Source organism: Daktulosphaira vitifoliae, unplaced genomic scaffold, assembly GCF_025091365.1.
Source record: "Daktulosphaira vitifoliae isolate Bord-2020 unplaced genomic scaffold, ASM2509136v1 Scaffold_1, whole genome shotgun sequence".
Taxonomy (NCBI): domain Eukaryota; kingdom Metazoa; phylum Arthropoda; class Insecta; order Hemiptera; family Phylloxeridae; genus Daktulosphaira; species Daktulosphaira vitifoliae.
This window is the reverse complement of record NW_026099572.1, coordinates 15,845,366-15,866,330: the sequence shown is the minus strand read 5'-3', so window position 1 is coordinate 15,866,330 and position 20,965 is coordinate 15,845,366. Positions and strand designations below refer to the sequence as shown.

The 20,965-nt window shown below is 25.8% G+C and overlaps 2 protein-coding genes across 5 annotated transcripts in view; one reads left to right on the top strand and one right to left on the bottom strand.

Moving 5' to 3' along the window:
• LOC126902069 (potassium channel subfamily T member 2) overlaps positions 1–16,853 on the top strand; it is a 128,611-nt gene extending 111,758 nt beyond the window's left edge. The window contains exons 6-28 of one of the 4 annotated variants that reach the window (XM_050679094.1): positions 4,445–4,519; positions 4,595–4,678; positions 4,766–4,860; positions 5,204–5,387; positions 5,451–5,615; positions 5,685–5,885; positions 5,946–6,163; positions 6,352–6,501; positions 6,574–6,785; positions 6,860–7,018; positions 7,080–7,227; positions 9,129–9,197; positions 9,320–9,425; positions 9,534–9,778; positions 11,259–11,393; positions 11,676–11,787; positions 11,900–12,085; positions 12,161–12,292; positions 12,489–12,524; positions 12,624–12,698; positions 13,357–13,562; positions 13,626–14,079; positions 14,622–16,852. In XM_050679094.1, the coding sequence (XP_050535051.1) occupies positions 4,445–4,519; positions 4,595–4,678; positions 4,766–4,860; positions 5,204–5,387; positions 5,451–5,615; positions 5,685–5,885; positions 5,946–6,163; positions 6,352–6,501; positions 6,574–6,785; positions 6,860–7,018; positions 7,080–7,227; positions 9,129–9,197; positions 9,320–9,425; positions 9,534–9,778; positions 11,259–11,393; positions 11,676–11,787; positions 11,900–12,085; positions 12,161–12,292; positions 12,489–12,524; positions 12,624–12,698; positions 13,357–13,562; positions 13,626–14,079; positions 14,622–14,861 (3,687 nt within the window). In that variant the 3' untranslated portion in view covers positions 14,862–16,852. Of the gene's footprint in view, positions 1–4,444; positions 4,520–4,594; positions 4,679–4,765; positions 4,861–5,203; positions 5,388–5,450; positions 5,616–5,684; positions 5,886–5,945; positions 6,164–6,351; positions 6,502–6,573; positions 6,786–6,859; positions 7,019–7,079; positions 7,228–9,128; positions 9,198–9,319; positions 9,426–9,533; positions 9,779–11,258; positions 11,394–11,675; positions 11,788–11,899; positions 12,086–12,160; positions 12,293–12,488; positions 12,525–12,623; positions 12,699–13,356; positions 13,563–13,625; positions 14,080–14,621 lie in introns of all 4 variants that reach the window. The other 3 variants (XM_050679101.1, XM_050679108.1, XM_050679116.1) reach the window with 3 other exon arrangements.
• A 1,842-nt stretch (positions 16,854–18,695) lies between these two features.
• Positions 18,696–20,389, bottom strand: LOC126902734 (uncharacterized). The gene is made up of 4 exons (XM_050680324.1): positions 20,213–20,389; positions 19,454–19,533; positions 19,176–19,384; positions 18,696–19,101 (listed from the first exon to the last, which is right to left on the bottom strand). Exons 1-4 carry the CDS (start codon positions 20,278–20,280, stop codon positions 18,886–18,888), a joined length of 573 nt encoding a protein of 190 aa, XP_050536281.1. The 5' UTR covers positions 20,281–20,389; the 3' UTR covers positions 18,696–18,885.
• Positions 20,390–20,965: the final 576 nt, after the last annotated feature.

The following is a 20,965-nucleotide window of genomic DNA, read 5'->3' as shown; positions in this document are numbered from 1 at the left end:
TGGAACTCCTCCGTAGACTCGGTGTACTGTAGACCTTACATGCCTACGGCGCGTCAAGATTAATATCCATCAATAACAATCTTTAAATACAGTGTTATTAGTAAAAAAAAACACAAACTAACATGAAATTTAAATAAATGTTGAATTTGAAAACTTAAATCATATTCTACTAAAAACTTTGCGCATGGACTGAAAAAGAAGATTATAATTGTCATAAATTCACTGAATTCAAAAAAATTTTCAGGGTATCTTTGGAACGTCTCTATGTAGATTTGATGAAATTTTCAAATTTTAAATCAAACAATGCTTGCAGAAATGAGCGTTTTTGATAAAGTTTCTAAAGGCTCACGGTGTGTTAAAAAATATGTCTTATGTCGGCTAATTATTTTCCAAGAAAAATAAGTCCGATCTTTTTAATAGAAAAAAAAAATCTCCATGAATACTACAATTTTTTATGTAAATATTGTCAAAATCTAAATTGTATTTTATTTTGATACAATAGATATGAAAGCTAAATTTATTTCAGTTTTAACCTAGTATTTATGATCATTTTTTTAATCTTAGTGATGTTTTATCTAATAAATTATTGATAGAATTTTAAATTTTAACTAATAACGATTATAATTTTAATAAATAGTTATATTTCAATGATCATAGTTTTTCATGAAAGCTCGAGATACTGTTGTTAAGATAATATTATTATTTAACACAAGTTAAAATTAATTAATCAGTAATTAAAATTTATAAAAAAATTGGCTACTGCATAAAACGAATTTTACACTGTTATGGTGTCATATTTTCTGTTTTTGAGTAATCTGGATTACAATATTAATTAGTAAAAGTTTCATTATTTAGTTTTTTTGGTTATCGATCTTTAAAAGTGAACATTTTAATTGATATTTAACGTGAAGGATTTACAGGATTATATACTAAATATAGTATAGATTAAGTTGCTTAAAAACTCAATCCATTCTAGGTCTTATGTTAAAATTTCAAATAATAGTAAATTATATTTTAAATAAATATAATAATTATTTTTGTATAATTCTGAACAATATAAACTCTATTATTAGGTAATAGCGCAAATGTTAAAATGGTTTAATTAGCTCTATTTTAACTATAGCTAACGTTTTGCAGACATAGAAAGGTATTCATTGAAAAAGTGAATAATTCCCTGAGAAAACCCATAATTTGGCCCTCGGGAGCCATTTCTGATGCGTTAGTCCCATGGAAGTCATTGTCTTTTTTTTCACACTGTTAAGTTATTTAGTCTAGTAATCATATGACCGCTATTTTATATCATACCATGACTTAAGTGTAGGCTCAAGATAAATTTATATAAATGAAAAAAATATATAAATAATTCAAAATTTTCTAGTGGTATGATATACTATCTTACCACTAGGTTGTTTATAAAAGCTTAATTAATGTGTCATTCATCAGTGAGTAGGAACCAGTGTTATATTCTATTGTGATAGAATACAAAAAAAGACATAAAAATAAGTTTTACAACATTTTTATTTTAATTTTCAGAGAAAGCTGCTCAATCATTTTTAATCGAATAATTTATAGAGAATTAATGTTAAACAACTCTTTAAACTGAAAAAATTTATTTTTGATTGTTTTATGAATATATTACTTCAAAAAATTAATGAATTTTGTTATAAATGAATTTTGGAATTATCTATTTTAAAAATTTGACTACTGTGTTAATAAATAGTGTGTGTTAAAACACACACTATTTTTTTCAGCAAATTAAAGTAATTACAAATTTTTTGAAAATGAAATAAAATACTTAATATTACTCGTACGATTTTATTTTACAACTAAAACTAGTTTAAATAATTAAATACACTAAAAAAATGATAATAAATCATAAAAAATATGACACCCAATTATCCTTTAAAATTTATTTATTTTCCTAAATTATATTCAGTACCTTATCCTGTGTTTGCATTTTCTTTATTTAGTTTAATTATGTTCTTAGCCATAGCCATTAGAATAATAAGTTATTATATTATTTTTCCCAGTACAATAAGGTAAGACAGGTAAATTGACGAATAAGGAAAAATGACGCATTCAGTATTTCTCAAAATTAGATATATTCAGCAACACATCTTAATCAGCATTTACATCTCTGGTGGTAAACATCATTACTTACTAATATTGACAAACGTTCGTGTACGTATATTTTAGTTGTCGTAAGAAATTCATATTTGACGTATTTATGATATAATTTTTGAACATCAAAATTATATATATTAATATTCTTAAGAATGTTTTTGAACTTTCTCTCTTGAATATTTAGAAATTAAGTATTAATTATATAGATTTAAAAAAGATATATTTCTTTTAAAATGTTTTGGAAACAAAGTGTTACAATAATTTTCGTTATTTATTTTCGGAAAACCATATTTTGTCCCTTGAAGACGAAAGAAACAATTGAAAAATTCATAGTATTATACAACATACGGAAGAAGTTCTAATGTGAATTTAAAATTATAAATCCATTTCAGAATTTATAAAAAATCATCAAAGCTTAACTTCAACAATTTACTCAACCTTTCCTACAATTCTTTTTCGAGTTTTCATACTAATAATAAAGTTAACTTTTTTAAAGAATATAAATACTATAGTTAATCTGTAGATAAACTATTGTATAATTAAAGAAAAAGCTAATAAAATTAAGTTTAATATTCTAAAACTGAAATGAAAATTGATAATACAAAAGTTAACAGTGCACAAAATACATTTTCACTATACATTTTTTTGCATTTTCGGTTCATAAATATCTTTAATATAATCATAGACAGAAATGTGTCATATTAAGCAATTTCCCTCTATATTTAAATATATATTAGTTCAACTATACAAAACATAATTTTTAATTTATAGGAATTTTAAATCTAGGTCAACTAAAAATTGATTGAGTGCATGTTATTTTTTATACTAGTTATTTTGAAGTACAATACCTCTTATTTTTATGTTTAAGTAAAATGATCTTTGTCAACTAGTATATTTTAAGCCCAGACATTTGTATAATGTTATCACGTAGACAAAAGCCCGTCGTATTCTAAGTCATGTAGATCACCACATGTAAAATATTCATTCAAACTATGCTATCGATTTACGCACTTAAATATACTACAATCTACAACAAACTATAAAAAAAAAAAAGAAAACTATACCTATATTGTAATGTTTTTTTAGTAATTTTATAGTGTTAAGAAAAAAGTAGTTTATATTTTCCAGAAAAATGTTTGTTTTTTACATAATGTTTTATGTTTACTTTATAGAAATTATAGAAGTTTTTACATAAGACTATTATAATTTTTTATTATTTTATATAATAATATGAATAAAATAAAAATATTTATAGTAATTATCATTTTCAAATGAAAAATGTTTTTGATAGCAATATAGTTAGTCAAATAATTTTTTCTTTAGCTTTAAATATTACACACTATAGTTCTCAGACTTTATACTTAAGAGTACTTAAAAAAATCAATACAAATATTAATACATTTTTATAACACAATTCTATGTTAATTTTGCAATTTAAAATGTATAATTTTACTCTTTATGAGTTTCAAACAGTGTAGTTACGGATGAACTATTAGGAAACTTTAGATCTCAACTTTTATTTACATTATACATAAATTTCAAACTAATTTATTCTGTTTAAATACTAACCTACGTTTGATGTTTATATTGATTCTATGTATCACACTCTTTTTTCAAAGCATATTACATATTTTACCTCAAGTATAAGTAAAAAAAAGTGTATATATTTCATTTTTTTATTAAAGGTAAAAATACTTTAGATCAAAGTAATTCAGTTAAAATTTTTTAAAGAGAGATTGTGAGATATATTTAATTATGCAGGAATTTCTTGAATAATGTTTGATATAATTACAGCTAAGTAATTATAATCAATTTTAAATGTTGAGTTGTATATTACAAGTTTAGTGTAAATTAGTGTAAAAAATAATGATTTTGTTAACAGTAAAATCACACTTATTGTCAATTTTATACCAGATTTTTAAACATCAATTTTTTAATTGAAACATTTTTTTTTTGCTAAGTTGAATGGTTTAGATCAATAACCAGTTATACGCACTTTTTAAAATTTACTTTTGTATGTTCTGTAATTATGAATAATTTTTTTAACCATTTAAATTGATTATTGGGTATATACTTCTACTGGAAAATTAATATCGTTAGAATAAAAATGCCCATTATACAGATCCTAGTGCTAAATTATTTAGTTGTTGAATCTCCTGAACAAATTCAAAAGATTGGGATAAACCGTTATTGCACGGAACCTTTCAATTCAAAACAATATAACTATTTTACTAATTGGAGCTGCATAATAAATTTTGGAATAAATTAAAATTTGTAAAGTAATTATTATAACTTATAAGACATTATTTTTTCTATGTAGGGAAATGTGATGCAGCAACTTCTATCATTTCATTTTATATTGGAACTAGTTACAACTGTTCCATTTGTTTTTACTGTAAGTCATTTACAATTTATATTAAAAATTTAATAATAATATTAATGTTTAAAATGTGATAAAATTGTATTTTAGATTTTCCAGCCTACTTTAATAAATCTTTTCATACCTGTATTTTTAAATTGTTGGTTAGCTAAAAAATCTCTAGAAAATATGTTTGTAAGTAAAACAATAATTTTCCTTATTACTTTTGGTAAATAATTAATTCAAATATTACAAAAAATTACTAAAATTTATTTTTGATAGAACGACCTTCATAGAGCTATGCAAAAATCTCAGTCTGCACTTTCCCAACAGTTGATGATTTTATCTGCAACTCTACTTTGTTTAGTATTCACAAGGTAAGTGTATTTACATTAATGTATATTTAATTTTACTTTTTTTTATATTCTCATCTTTTAAAGATTTTTCGAACAATTATTATAAAAATGGCTTAGTATATTTAATAGTTTAAAAAAAATTGTCTGTAAATCTATGAGTATATTTTTGAAAAATTATATTTATATTAATATATTTTATCATAAAAATGTCATCACTTACATAAAATTGAAACTGACCAGAGTTGATAACATTTTTAATTTTATTGTCTCCAGCTGGCATATACTTTTAATATTTATAAACATATTATTATTATAAAAACTGAATATAAAATATTCTACAATTTCATTTTACTTATTTTCTTAGCGTATGTGGTATTCAGCATTTTCAAAGAGCAGGTCATAGACATTTGAGTCTCTTTCAAGCAACCTATTATGTAGTTGTAACATTTTCTACGGTCGGTTATGGAGATTTTGTACCAGATATATGGCCTTCACAACTCTATATGGTTGTTATGATCTGCATAGCACTTATTGTTCTTCCTACACAAGTAATCGAGAAAATTAATTAATATAAAAATTGCATGTTTATTTTAAAGTACATTTTTTTTTAGTTTGAACAACTTGCATTTACGTGGATGGAAAGGCAAAAACTAGGTGGTTCTTATTCATCGCATAGAGCACACTCAGAAAAACATGTTGTTGTATGTAGTACAACACTGCAAGCCGATACTATCATGGATTTTTTAAACGAGTTTTATGCTCATCCTTTGCTTCAAGTATGATAAACAATTTTGCATATAATCACAAAACAGGAAATTTTATAATCAAATAAAATTTTGACTCAGGATTATTTTGTGGTATTACTTTCACCTATGGAATTAGATACTACTATGAGAATGATTTTGCAAGTACCTATTTGGGCGCAAAGAGTCATATACATACAGGGGTCCTGTTTAAAAGACGGTGATCTATCAAGAGCGAGAATGAGTGATGCTAAAGCTTGTTTTGTGTTAGCAGCCAGAAACTATGCAGACAAAGCCGCAGCGGTAAGATTTTTTAATTATTGAGTAAATTAAAAGTACTTGAAAATACTAATCGTTCCCCAGGACGAACACACTATATTACGTTCATGGGCCGTTAAAGATTATGCACCAACAGTACCGCAGTATGTGCAAATTTTCCGCCCGGAAAATAAGTTGCACGTTAAATTTGCAGAGTTTGTAGTATGTGAAGATGAACTCAAGTATGCACTACTAGCTAACAATTGTACTTGTCCTGGTGCATCGACTTTGGTCACGCTGTTATTGCATACTAGTAGAGGACAGTATGTATTTTACTTTATTATTTAATAAAATTGTCTATAAAACCATGTTATCACTAAAAAATTAAAACTTTGATGTTTATTTTATTTATAGAAAATTTAATTAAGTTATATGATTATACGTCTTAAGAATAAAGACCTCTTTAATAACTAATATAAAAACTTATTCCATATTTTTTTTAAATTCTTAGAGAAGGTCAAACTTCACCTGAAGAGTGGCATCGACTGTATGGAAGATGTTCGGGTAATGAAATATATCACATATTGTTAGGTGATAGTCGATTTTTTGGTGAATATGAAGGAAAGAGTTTCACCTATGCCAGTTTTCATTCTCATCGAAAGTAAATTAGAGTAGTTATTTTGTTTTAAATTTATTAAACAATAATTGTTTAATTATTATTTAACTCGGTTAGGTTTGGCGTATCTCTTGTGGGTGTTCGACCTGCCGATCTGCCAGAGTTTTATGAGGATACAATACTACTAAATCCCGGACCTAGACATATAATGAAAAAATCTGACATATGTTATTATATAAGTGTAAATAAAGAAGAAAATTCATCATTTGTTGTCTCCAACAGTGGAGTACTTCCAATAAAACAGCTTGAAAGTGTAAATAGTAATAGTGGTAAGCGTGAAATTTTTTACTATATAAATAATTTTACTTTTAGTTTTTATTATTGTAAATTTTATGTTCCGTAGATAAATTGGATGAAAGACAAAAAACCATTAAGGACACGCACATGTCGCCAAGTAAAAGTCCCGAAGAACCAGCAGCTATAGGTAATCATTTAAGCATACCCAAGCCAATAGACATGAATCCGAATTTATTGAGCCCTGAAATATTAAGTCAAAGAAGAGGTTTGTTAAAATGAACGATAATAATTTTCCGAACTAGTAGTTACTGTCTATTATTTAATAGGTAGTCGTCGTCCTAGCATTTTACCTGTGGCTGAAACAATGACTGGCTCTGCGATGAATATATCTGCATCTCAACCAGAAGATGGTGATGAGAGTGAAGACGAACTAGAAGATGAAGTGCCATGGCGATCACCAAGTGAAAAAATAGCGTAAGGATAGTTTTAAAAAGTAGTATTTACATTAATAAAAACATTGAAATTTATTGAAACTCATTTTTTTTGTGAATGGGATGTTTATAATATTTTATTATATTTATTTTTCATGAACCGAGTAATCCGCGGAATGCTTATATTGTATCTTGAAAAATATTAACTTGTTTGATTTAATCATGATACATTAAATTATCAAGTAATTTTAGTTAAAAAAATAAAAATACTTATAACATGACTGCAAAATTTTGACTTTTCATGATATGCTTAGTCTAAATCTAAAGAAATAGTTTACGCAGCTAAATTAATTAACAAGAAAATTATTGATATTCTTGTAATACAATGACTTTGTAAAACATAAATGCCTAGAAGTTTAATAAAAAGAAAAAGTCTAATAAATAAATAATAGCTATTTTCAATAAATAATGTTTATGAATAATATCACCTCTCTGAAAATGTGTGTCATTGATTTTTAACGAATCCTTTCATATAACATACGTTATATCTTTTAGGTGAAATTCTATAATACAGAATGATTATTTTAATATTAGCCCCATTCGATTTCTTTTATAATAATTATTATAAAAAAAGTTCTTTTTGGTATTTTAAAAAATTTTCTATATTTCTCGATTTATCAGTTATTAAGTATTTTTTAGTTCAACCTTTACACTGAGGGCGTCAATTATATATTTTTTAGTGACAACATAAATATTTAGTTTTAGTTATTATCGAGGTGAACATAATGCTCATGCACTCAGACCTATTGGTTCATTGTGCGCACCTCATACTGAATTGTCTTGATTCGGTTTATCCACCTAAATGTTATCACCAAAGTGTTAATACATTACCAACCAAAAATTCACCTCTAAAGATGACCAAAGAGTCCTGTCTTTCTGGCGAAATTAAGTATCTCTCTGGGTTTTAGGTTTTTAATATCTTCTTTTTCAGGAAAAGGTTTATTCAAGTAGTTTGATCTAAGTGTGGACAAGGCTACACATTCGCACATGATGTGAAATGAGTCTTCCTCTTCTACTCCACACTTCCTGCACAATGGTGATTCCGATACCCCCATTGTGTTAAGATGTTTAAGCAGGTGACCATGTCCTGTCAGTAGACCAGTTAGGGTGCTTATTTGATGTCTAGTCATGCTATTAAGATTACCCAACAGTAAACCAGGGGTCTTGATAAACATTTTAGATTGTCTAGGTACTACCAAGTACTTCCAGATTTTCCTGTGTTGTTCTCTGCACCAATTCTTGGGTAGCGCTTTGAGCAATTGCTCAGTGAGTCCTACCACTGGTTCTGGTCCAACATAGGTGTACATAAACATTTAACTAGCTTTTAAAATAAAAAAAATTATCTAATCAAGAAAACTTTATAATAGGTACTCATTTAATAACAAGTATTTTATTACATAGAGTTCGAATATAGAGTTAAACAAAATAAAGTTGACGTCCTTATAAAGTATAGGAAATACATTTCAAAAATACTTAATAATTGATAAATCGAGTTGTATAATGTATAAAATTAAAAAATATGTAAACATTTTTTATTAATATAATTATTACTATAAAAAAAAGTCCAGTAACTAATATTAAAAGAATCATTCTGTATATTTTTGACTCTAATATATCTTTAAAATATATTTATAAGTTATATTCATTATTTATTTCTATTGCACATTTAATAAAATGGTAACATTTCATATTTTTAGACATTTTTTATATTATACCAAGATATAACATAAATACTATTTTCGATTTGATTAAATATTATAGTTATTTAACATCCTTATTTTTTATTTAAAATTGATTAAACAATTTTAAATAAAAAAGAGAGCAAATCTGCATGTTAGTTTTTTTGTTTTGCTATTCTTCTATGCATGTTGATTATGTACTTAGATTTCGCTTTACAGCGGATGACGATGAAGATATTTATGTACAGTCTGCTTGGCATGCTGATTGGAACAGGCAAGTGTTATTACAATATGTGTGTTGTAACGAGCATTACTCTGATATTTTATTTGTTATCACAAAAAATTATTGTACTTTATAAATATTATTTCTTACTGATTTTATTTTTTAATTTCCAGAATAGTCAAAGGATTTCCTCCAGTGTCTCCATACATTGGTGTTAGTCCTACACTTTGTTATCTCTTAAAAGAAAAAAAACCATTATGCTGCCTACAACTGGCTCAAGTACGTTTAAAATTTCTATTAATTATTTGAATGTATTATTTTATTATTGTCTACTTATATTTAGTTACATAGTAAATAATTACGCTGTAAGAAATGTTTTCATTATAGGTATGTGAACACTGTTCTTATAGAAATGCAACAGATTATAATTGGCAGAATAAAACTATAATACTTGCAGCAGATTATGCTTCTAATGGTATTTATAATTTTATTATACCATTGAGGGCTCACTTCCACACAAAAACTTCTTTGAACCCAATAATTATATTATTGGAACGCCGACCTGATATTGCATTTCTTGATGCAATATCATATTTTCCTCTTGTTTATTGGATGTTGGGCTCTATTGATTGGTAAATATAATATAAACGAGCATATAATTAACGATTTTAGGAATAATTTTAGTTAAGATAAATAATAATTCTAAAAAATCTTACATTAATATAATCCAATGGAAAATTGATTTATCTTTATCTAATGGTAAATAAAATTGAAGTACTTTAGTATTTAATTTAGACAAAATTAGGGAAGCTAATGATTAACGACTAGAATGTTTCTTATAGAACCAATAAATTTGATTTCTTACTCTATTTTTTATTATACACTCTTCTAAATTTTATTATAATACAAATTATTTGGAATTTATTTCAAATAAACTTTTTTAACAATTATTAAATAGAATATAAAAAAACCCAGCACAGGGGGGTCGCGGCACAGTGGTGACGTGGCATAGTTGGATCAAGTATAATGATATCTGACAGTGATTAAAATCACTATCAAAAATAAACGCTTCGATGCAAATCTTTAGATAGTGTTTAATTTTAAAAAAATTGGTGTTTTATTCCAAAAGCTACTTGATCTGCTGGTTCCTTATTAATATCTCGATTAAGATAAAGTATGTCGAATGAAAAAGGGTTTATTAAAAAATATTATTTCTCATAAAAAAATTGTGTGGATCCATAAACTTTTCAATAAGTTATAGCATTATAAAGTTAAATATAATATAAATAATAAAATCGAGAATTTTCACACGAAAATAACATTCGGTAGCCATTTTCGCCGTGAAGACAAGTCCAGAGGCCAAATTTTTTTTTTCATAATAAAGTATATTACATTAGCTTTAATTTAAGATATATATAAAAGTGTCAGACCTTCCGGAACATTTTCAAAAGTTAAGTTGAAAAAGTTAATTTTTTGTGAAAAAGTTGTTATTTTAAATCCCCCCCTGTGGGCAGAAAAAAGGTCAAATTTACCAAAAAAATATACCAAATGATAGGTAAAGACATCAAGCATCTATAAAAAAAAAATTATATTGATATGTTCATTTTTGAAAAAGTTACGGCAGTTTTTAGTAAAAAATATTGAAAAAATTTCGAAAATTAGCAATTTTTAAATTTGTAATTCTTTTGGAGGTTTCCCCCATTTACGGGGAACGAGGGATTTTTTTTCAATTTTGAAGGGTAATGTCTTTGACTAGATACGATTTGTGATCTTTTGACGTATCGTTGAAGGAAATCCGTTCGGTGAGAGCTGAGAAAAAGTGGTAACAGACACAAAAAAAAAAAACACATCATAGTAAAACCAATACCTTCTCAGCTTCGCATCGAAGCTAAAATATAGATAGAAAAATGTAATCAATTTTATGCTTTAGTGAAGTAAATAAAGTTAAAATGGTAGAAATATACAAAATGTTGTGAATGTGTTTGATATCTATTTTAATCAAATATTTAAAATGATTTTCCAAATTTATTTTAACCAAATTAAATAGTACTTTTGTTGTACGTGTCACATTATTCCCCCGTGCTTTGTATATTTACAACTTTGGTTTTTTAGCTTAGATGATTTATTACGAGCTGGGATTTTGCTAGCTGAAAATGTTGTAGTTGTAAATAAGGAATTATCAAATTCTGCTGAAGAAGAAACATTAGCTGACTGTAACACGATTGTAGCCGTACAAACTATGTTTAAGTGAGAACCTCTTTTGAAAATATTTCAATCCTCTTAAAAACTATTCATTCAATATGTCCAAATATTTTGTTACGACTATAATATTGTTTACATCAAATTATAAAAATCTTATAAGATAATATCTTATATGAAATACTGTGATAGTTAGATTTCCTTAACTTTAGACGTGTTTTTTAAAAAGACGTTTATAGTTAATATTATTATCGTGATGACTTATTGTTAATATATCTTATAATATTTTTAATTTATCAGTCCTATTTATTTACTTATTGATTATCGTAGATTTTTCCCTGATATAAGAAGTATAACTGAACTTTCACAATCATCTAACATGAGATTCATGCAATTCCGAGCACAAGACACATACGCCTTACATCTGTCAAAAATGGAAAAAGTAAGAACAATTAGTAATATTAGTTTTATAACAATTTCATTTTTAAAACCAAATATGTGATATTAATTCAATATTGAACTTTCTTGATTAAAATTTTATTTGATTTTCGTAGCATGAAAAGGAACGGGGATCACATATATCATACATGTTTCGATTACCTTTTGCTGCTGGTTCTGTATTTAGTGCCAGTATGCTAGATACACTTTTATACCAAGCATTTGTTAAGGATTATGTGATTACTTTTGTTCGATTGCTATTAGGCGTTGATCAGGCACCTGGTTCGGGATTTTTAACTTCGGTATACAGTATAAGACTCTATATAGTTTGAGCAGAACCATTCAATATTTAACCAATTGTTTTATTGTCCCTATAGATGAAAATTACCAAAGATGACATGTGGATAAGAACATACGGTCGTTTATATCAGAAATTATGTTCGACGACATGTGAGATACCTTTAGGTATATACAGAACGCAGGATCTTTCAAACATAGAATCTCCTCCCGTAAGTGTAAAAGAAGTTAGCTTAAGTAAATTATTTTTTAACTACTATATTTCCCTTGGATTTTTTCTCTTTATTTTATTTTATTTAACTCTTGTGGTTAACATTATACTTAGTTTAAGTAAACCTTATCATAGAATGCAAATCCAATATTAGACTACCAACTTTATAATCACCCACATTCTTCTATCACTTTCAGGATGCATGTGGTACAGACTGCGATAAAATCTCTGAGGTATGCTACTAATAAAATAATACTTATTATTCACTTTAAAGCTTTTTTCAATACTTGTGATTCTGAATTAAATACGTTAACCCACTTGTATATAAATAGGGTTCAGATCATGAAGCTTATATGCCTATACCAACTAACTGCCTACCTAGTTGTCACAGGAATCAAAATTCCGTTGTGAGTACAACTATAACAAAACATTATCCTATTTTGCATGCAATAACATCATATTTTTCTAAATATAATTTTAACCATATTTTCTTATTTTAAATTATCATTTAGTAATTCATTATAGATTATATAATTTAATTGCACTTGTAAAAATTATGTAGTAACTGATTGCACGAATAAATGTCATGTATTTTGAAAATAATAAAGTTACTAAATATAAATAAATAACTTCATTAAATCGATATTATCAGTTAATTAAACTATTAAAAATTATAGAAACTTTTTTTGAAAAATATTTTTTAATTAATAGATTTTGTTTCTTGAAAAATAAACATTACACACATATATTATAAGCTTTTGATTTTACAAATCTATAAAAATGCTACTCTAGAGTAAAATATTTTTTAATTCTTTCAAAATTTTATAGAATTATTATTATTTTTTAAAATATATTATTATAGGTTTAATTAAATTAGATATATGATTTTATGTATAAAACAGATATACAACACTATAAAGCAATTTAATATTTTATAGTTATTATAATTATTGCTTAAAATAGTTTGTAATATAAATTAATATTTAATACATTTCAATTAATTATAACATGCACCAGAAAATAATAAACGTTAAAATTTATATACTCAATTACTTAATTTTTTAGTTTTCAATTAACATGCACGATGACGCAAGAGATAACCATGATAATCTTATTGAACGTGCTGAAATCGTCAACTTAGTTCGTTCTCGAATGGATAGTTTAAATCTTCCATCAGTCGATCATGAAGAAGTCAGTGAAAAACGAAGTAGCCTATCATACGTAATTATTAATCCTAGTTGTGATCTTAAACTTGAAGAAGGAGATATTATGTAAATAATTTACTAAATGAATACTATTTATTTGTTTTAATGGGTTAATTTTACTTATTTTAGATATATATTAAGACCAAGCCCCTTTTCCGCACAAAAAACGTTTGAAAGGCATAACAGTCGTCGTAAGTCTAACATTAGTTTCAATTCTCAGTCGGGGCAGCTGGGATTTGGATCGAGAAGGGGTTCAACTTTGGCATTTCCTTCATTTATGTCTAGACCACCACCTTTAGTAACAACTAAAGCAAATAGTTTATCACTACCAGACAGTCCTACCGTAGGTAGTGCTCTTCGCGCTCGATCGAACTCACTCCGAGTAGTCGACGACATACTCATGAGACGATCTAACTCTCTAAGACAAGGACTTTCTATGTGTAACCGTAAGAGCAGTCTTGAAGAGTTGGGAGTGTCACACTTTGCAATAGGATCGAGTGCCCATGAACGTAGACCCAGTATGCAAGTAAGCCTAAGTGCTCGAACAATGAGACACGTGATCACTACGCGAAGGCAGCCTGAGGTAACTTGGTAGTTATTTCAGCTAGCCTCAATTTTTTTTTTTTTTTTTGTAATGTCTGACACATGCCATCATAATATGTTAGATTTTTGCACTTCATTATACCATATTTTTATTCACTAACCATAAACTCATAAAAAAATGTATGTTAACAATGATTTATTGACCGAATTCATATAACTGTTATATTTGGAGGAAATATATAAATATTATTAGAATATTATCATGAAGTATGGTGTTATTTTAGTGTCAGTTGCATGACTAAAACATAATTTAAGCGAAATTATAACATTTAACTATTTTTTTTTTATCATAGAATTATTTATTACAACTTTTTCATTTATTAATATTGTTTATTATTTTATTTTTGGCAAATTCCTTTTTTTAACTTGAAATGTGAGATGGCTTAGACTTAATTAAACGTAGTGACACGTAATTGTTCTAATAAACATATTAGCACATCGTTAGGTTATAGGTAGTGTAAATAAAACTACATTTATTTTTGAATTTGTTGTATTTATGTTATTTTGTGTATTTTATTACAGTTATATCCAAGTGAGATGTCTGGAAGTGCCATAAAAATAGCACTTAATGGTAGTATTGGTCTAGAAGTTACACCACCAGAAGAAGTATCATCACCTGGTTTATCAAGTAATACCAGTGTAGTAATAGGGGGTCCTTCAGTCCAACAGCAGCAACAATCAATTCATCACCAGCCTCCATCTCCATCCCCAGTATTATCTCCCCATTCATCACAGGAGCACTTGCAGGGTACAATTGTATGATATAACCTGATGTGGGGTAAACGAAAGAGTAATAACACACGCAACAAGTGGTTATAAACTTTAACGTGTACTCTTTAATAATCGTTTGCTACCACATCACTTTCATACTTCCAACTTGATAGTTATTTTTAAATGCATTATGTATTTTTGTTTGATCGTGAATATTTTATGCTTTTAAAATTAGACAAATACTGTTGTTTGTTCGTAATACATAAAACGGGCTGATCAAAAACTGGATAACATAATAATAATTGTGTGCCAAAAAAAGTTGATATTTTAATTTTTTTTGTTACTATTGAGAAAAAGTTTTACGAATTACATATTATTATAATCGTTATATATTTAGGAACAAAGGGTAGAGGGAAATAGCACACGATTATTTAACGTGTTTTGTCGACCAACAGGGTTCTAAAAAAAAGGACGATCGACATATTTGATTAATTAAATTCTAAGAAATCTAAATAATTTCCGTTTGTATTTTTTAGATAGTTTATTCAAATCTTTTAAATTTAAAGAAAATAAAAAGATTTTTTCAAGATATAATGCTAAAATTTGCGTAAAAATATGTTTAAGAGTCTATTGTTATTTTTAAAAGAATTTTTTGTTATAAGTATGGTTAGAATAACTATTAAACAGTTATAATATAGTGACAATTGCAATTGAGGCAGTTGGAAAAATTGAATTTTTATTTTAAAATTGAATTCAGTTATTCCAACTGTTTTCACATTTCCAACTTGCCACTATATTAACCGTTAATAATTTCATGTAGAAATTTATATCATTCTGTTAAACTAATACTAAAATATTAACCTGAATCTTGATATAATTATATTTAATTTCTTATTTACGCGCTTTATAAATATAGAATGTATTATAAGTAATATAAAACTGATGTTACATATCAGTAAATAGTATACATCAAATATTTGTGTTTAATATTTTATAATTTTCTTCATCATGGATATAAATTAATGTATTATAATTTATCTCAAATTCTCAATACTTTTTTTGGTAATTCAGTTAATAAAATATTTATAAAATAAAATAATGTAGTTGTAGACTTTTAAGGCACACGTTCTTATGCCACATAAATGAACATAAGGGTATGGGACCATTTTGTTAAACGTTAGGTGGTATATATATATTTCCATAAAAAAATCAATTAGTTTTTACAATAATATAATAAATCATTTTATTCGGAAATAACTATGTGTTTTTTTGAGAGATAAAGATTTCATCGATTCAAAACATCTTGAAAAGTTAGTAAATTAATATAAAAGTGAATTATCAAACAATTCGTTTTTCTAGAAATGGTAAATCTTATTTTTTTTTTACGACCGTTAAGTTTATTAATACCGATGGGATTTGTATATCCTGGGACATTTATAAGTGCAGTGCTTTCCCGTTGCCTTGTGCACTGGGAACATGGTGTTTTTTTGCCACCATATAAGCATACGTTTGGTCACCCATCCGTTCACCTACGGCGGTAAGCGCGGCTTAACACTAAAGTTTTGTCAATAACTAGTGTTACCACCGCGCAACACCACGCCCCGGTAATTCTTATATGGGCTTATGAATTTGATATATAGTGTATGATAAAATAGACTACTAGCTGTATTAGTTCCTATATAAAAAAATATATTATTTAAAAATAAATACATTTTTTATATATTGAATGTTAAATTTGTGTACAAATATTATGTTGATATATTTAAATTGAAACCAGACAGGTAATTTTTAACACATTATTAGATATTAGAAAAGTTACATAGTTATTTTCTTAAAAATTCTGATATTAATTTGTAAATATATTTTATAGCCGAATAGATAAGAAGTTACAGTTTTATTATAAATATAAAAAAATATATATCATTATTAATATATATAGCATTTATCAAAACATGTAACAATCTTATATTGTATTTAATTAAATTATTATATACAAATTTTTAATTTAGTTTTAGACTAAAATTGTAACATAAAATTCCTTACAACAAACTTGACTATTAAAACCATATATCTTTTGTATTATATTTAACTCAAAGAGCCTTATTAGTGTTGTAATTATACTGTAATTAAAAATGTTACCTTGATTTATTATGTATTAAATGTACCTTATTAAAATAAGAATTTTTACTTCCGATGACTTTTTTCTAAAAAAAAGTATCTAAAATCGTAATTATTGTACTTAGAATTAAAATTATATTAAAAACAATAATTTAAAACTAAAATATTTTTAACTCAGAAAGCCAAAAAAGACAACTAAAGAATGGCGAATACAAATTTCGGGAAAGATGTTATCATTATCAACGTAAAACACATACTGATACTCTTATCGAAAGAAAATTTCCTTATATACTTCTAGAGAAAATATCAACAAGTGACGTTATCACTAAGTAATATAATCACATTTTGCCAGTTTACTCAGGTTCAATAATGAATTTTTTAGTGGAGTGAGATCCCAATTAATTAAATTATTCGTATTTTTAAACATTTCTATTGCTTTCCTTTTATTATGTTCTCTGTAATTATTTATGTTTTCAATTATTTTACGATTTTAATCGAGTGACTATGTGTCAATAAATGTTCAGCCACAAGAGATTTATCAAACTCTTGATTTTTATTGCTTTTTAAGTATTCTTTAAACCTGACCCCTATATTTTATTATGATTGTCTTACGCAACATTTATTATAACTTTCACATTGTATTTTATAAATTTCCACCTTCTATCTTATTTTTTTAGTTTACTTTGATAATTGTTACATCGTTCCCGAAATACGTATATGCATTTTTTTAGTCATTTTTTGTGACTTTTTGAGTTAAATATTTTTAATATAATTTGAAATAATATTAGCCACAAGGGATCAATTTTTATATATTTTACTTAGACATTTGTAATACATGATTAATTTAGAAGAGTTGTGTAGAGAGTCTTATACTACATTTGTACGTGAAACCTTTGTGGTGTACATAATGTACAAAGTAAGTATGTATAAAAATATAATAAATCATATCAATAACTTGATATGATTTATTTTCAATTTATAAAAAAATGTATTTTAATTAAAATAGTACACCGTATTTCCTAGGCCAGCTTTTTAATTTAGTACTCTCTGATATGTGATATGTAAATTAAACATCAACAACACGCGGACAGTCAAGCAAATTTCTAGATATATAGATAATGTAAAAAAAAAATCAAAATAATTTTAACGTCTATATTTTGGTAATAGACGAGCTCCACCTATTGCCTACTTGTGTATATAAAGTTTACATACACCAGTGCGAGATTTTCCCCCGCACTACGTATCTAATTTATGTTTTAAATAAAATTTAACCTCATAAATATTTGGGTCGTCCAGTTATAGAAAAACGTATGACCAAATAAGAAATTGTGTTTTGTCTTGACAAATTAACTTACAAATAGACACGAAAAAACTAGGATACAAAAAAAAAAAAAACTAGACATACGTCGTTTTGAAATTTGATGACTCACTTTTTCTGAAGCTGATTTCCGCCAATTATTTATGAAAAAAAATAGTTATTAGTTATTAAAAAGTTAAAAAGTTATTTTAAAATTTCAAAAATTGTTTTTTCTTATTAGAATCACATAAAAAAATGTACTTTTAACGAAGTGTAAAATTCTAAAAAATATTTAAAAAGGAAAGTAACAAAATATATTCAACGGATCAAAAGTTATAGAATTTGTCGGTTGAGACAAGTTATACCTAAATAATTTGATTTTCTATTTAAAAGTCATATCTTTTAGCTAATTTATGGCATACTAATCAATAATAAGTGATAATTTTATGCAAAAAAAAAAAAATCTAAAATCGTCCAACAATATCATATAATGTATATAATTTCAAGATATTTTACACATAAATATGTTTTCATGGTAATATCTAGGGTGCATTTACAATGTATTTATTAGTTATTATTAATCGAAATAAATCAAAATTATATAATAAAGAGTTTTCTGTGATATTGTTTTAACTATTTACTAAAATCAAATGTAGACATTTATTGTGCTTGGGTATTATCAGGTTCAAGTTGAGTTGTTTGATCATTTAAAGTTGGATTCTGAGTTATATGACCAGTAGAAGATGGTTCTTGTATCATTTGATTATTTTGATTATTTTCATCAACTATTTCTTGGATGTTCAAAGGATTTTCTAATGTTTGTTGTGAATTTTGGCCATTGTTATTTTCAACCACATTATTATTAGTGCCATCATACTTAAATTATACATTTTTTACTAATTAAATTATAATAAAATTAAAGATTTCACAACGTTTTTATATTTACTTACGTTTGAACAATCATAGTATCCATTTACAGTTATACAATTTCCATTAACACAGCACACCGTTGTTATTTTAGCTGTGCCATTTTTTATTCCTTCTTCAAATTGATTATTCATTATTTCTATGAGGTTTTGTAGTATTTGTTCGAATTGATTCATTCGAGGTAGCATTTGATCAAAGTAATCAAAATTAAAACTTGGCATACGAGGAAATCCTTAAACATGATTATAATTAAAAGAAATTTAAAATAAATATTATTATTGTAATATTATTTTTTAAGTACTTGACATCATGAAACGGTTTTGAAATTCTGAGCCAAAATCATTAAATGGGCTCGAGTATGGCACTGGTTCTCTTAAAGCCCTATTTAAAAAGAATTCTTACAACACAATTTAAATTTTTTAATAACTTATCTGTATAATTAATTATAAGGATCACTATTTATATAATCCCATTAAGTTAAGTTCTCTTGTGACCTGCAGTGAATATTATCAAATATTTTCCGTGCATAACCAAATACATATAATTTAGTATTCAACAAATTACACAATATATATGACATTTATAGTTAGTATTTTTGTGCATTTCTCTAATTAGTCGATTGCTCGCTCTTAAATTTACTAATTGTTGAAATATTGTTTATTTTAGTGGTATTCTATCTAATAAATTATTGACAGAATTTTACATTTTAATTAATCTACGATTATAATTTAAATAAATAATTATATTTCAATAACCATAGTGTTTTATGATAGCTTGCAATTTTGTGTTTATGATAATATCATTATTTAAAACCAGTTATAATTAATTATTGAGTAATTAAAATTCATAAAAAAATTGGCTACTATCTTAATATTATATAATATATGAAAAATAGAAGATCAGAGATCGTTAAGTTATTTTTTCAGCAATATCAAATTGTTTAACGCTTTATTCTATGTATACTGAGATATATTAATAAACTTTGTAAAAGTTCTAAAGTCTAAAAATTCAAAAAAATTGTTTTATTTAAAATAAAAAAAAAATGTATATAGATACGTACATATGAATAGGTGTCATTGAAGTTGCAAGAAGAAGAAAGATCCATGCAGTTTGATTAACCATCTTCATGTTTATTGATAAAATCAAGACTTATTTTATAGAATTATGTGCTAATATATCAACTCTTTATTGTAATTACAGAGTTAAAAAACACAAATGTTATTTTACACTAGTAGAGAAAAATCGGTCAATATATATACTTAAACAAAATTGGTTTATATTATTGAAATGAAAACGATAATTTTTTTGTTGAAATTAAACAAAAGAAATTATAAGCAAAAACATTTGTTTCAAACAAAATTATTATTTGCTTCAAAACAAAGAATAGATATTCTGTAATGCACTAACATATAGTTACAATTTTTAGTTTATTATTATATACAGAGTGTTCAGTTAGTAAGTAAACATGTCAATTGTTATAAACAATAAGAACAATAGAAACCCGTTTGCTTACTTACTTTACACCCTATATAAAATGGCGATAATAATGTACCATGATAATTATTCAACTTATTTTTAATTTAAAAACACTCGTATTTTTCAGAAAAATGAAACTTACAAATAGGGCAATCAATTATTGTTTATAATGCTATTAAAAAGTCAGTTTTTTTACACCATATGTATATTGACATTTATTTATGCCATATATTATGCACAATATCAAATACATACAGTAGACGTCAAAATTATAACATCCCCAAATTTTATACTTCATGCGTTTAGATTTTGGGATTGTACGCAATTGTAAACGTTT

Bases quoted from the DNA above. Each gene is read 5' to 3' on its own strand.
- LOC126902734 (XM_050680324.1), bottom strand. From the start codon at position 20,280: ATGAAGATGGTTAATCAAACTGCATGGATCTTTCTTCTTCTTGCAACT. The intron at 19,534-20,212 runs GTACGTATCTAT...CTTTTTAAATAG, and splicing joins TCAATGACACCTATTCATAT to GGCTTTAAGAGAACCAGTGC. The intron at 19,102-19,175 runs GTAAGTAAATAT...GTATAATTTAAG, and splicing joins GATACTATGATTGTTCAAAC to TATGATGGCACTAATAATAA.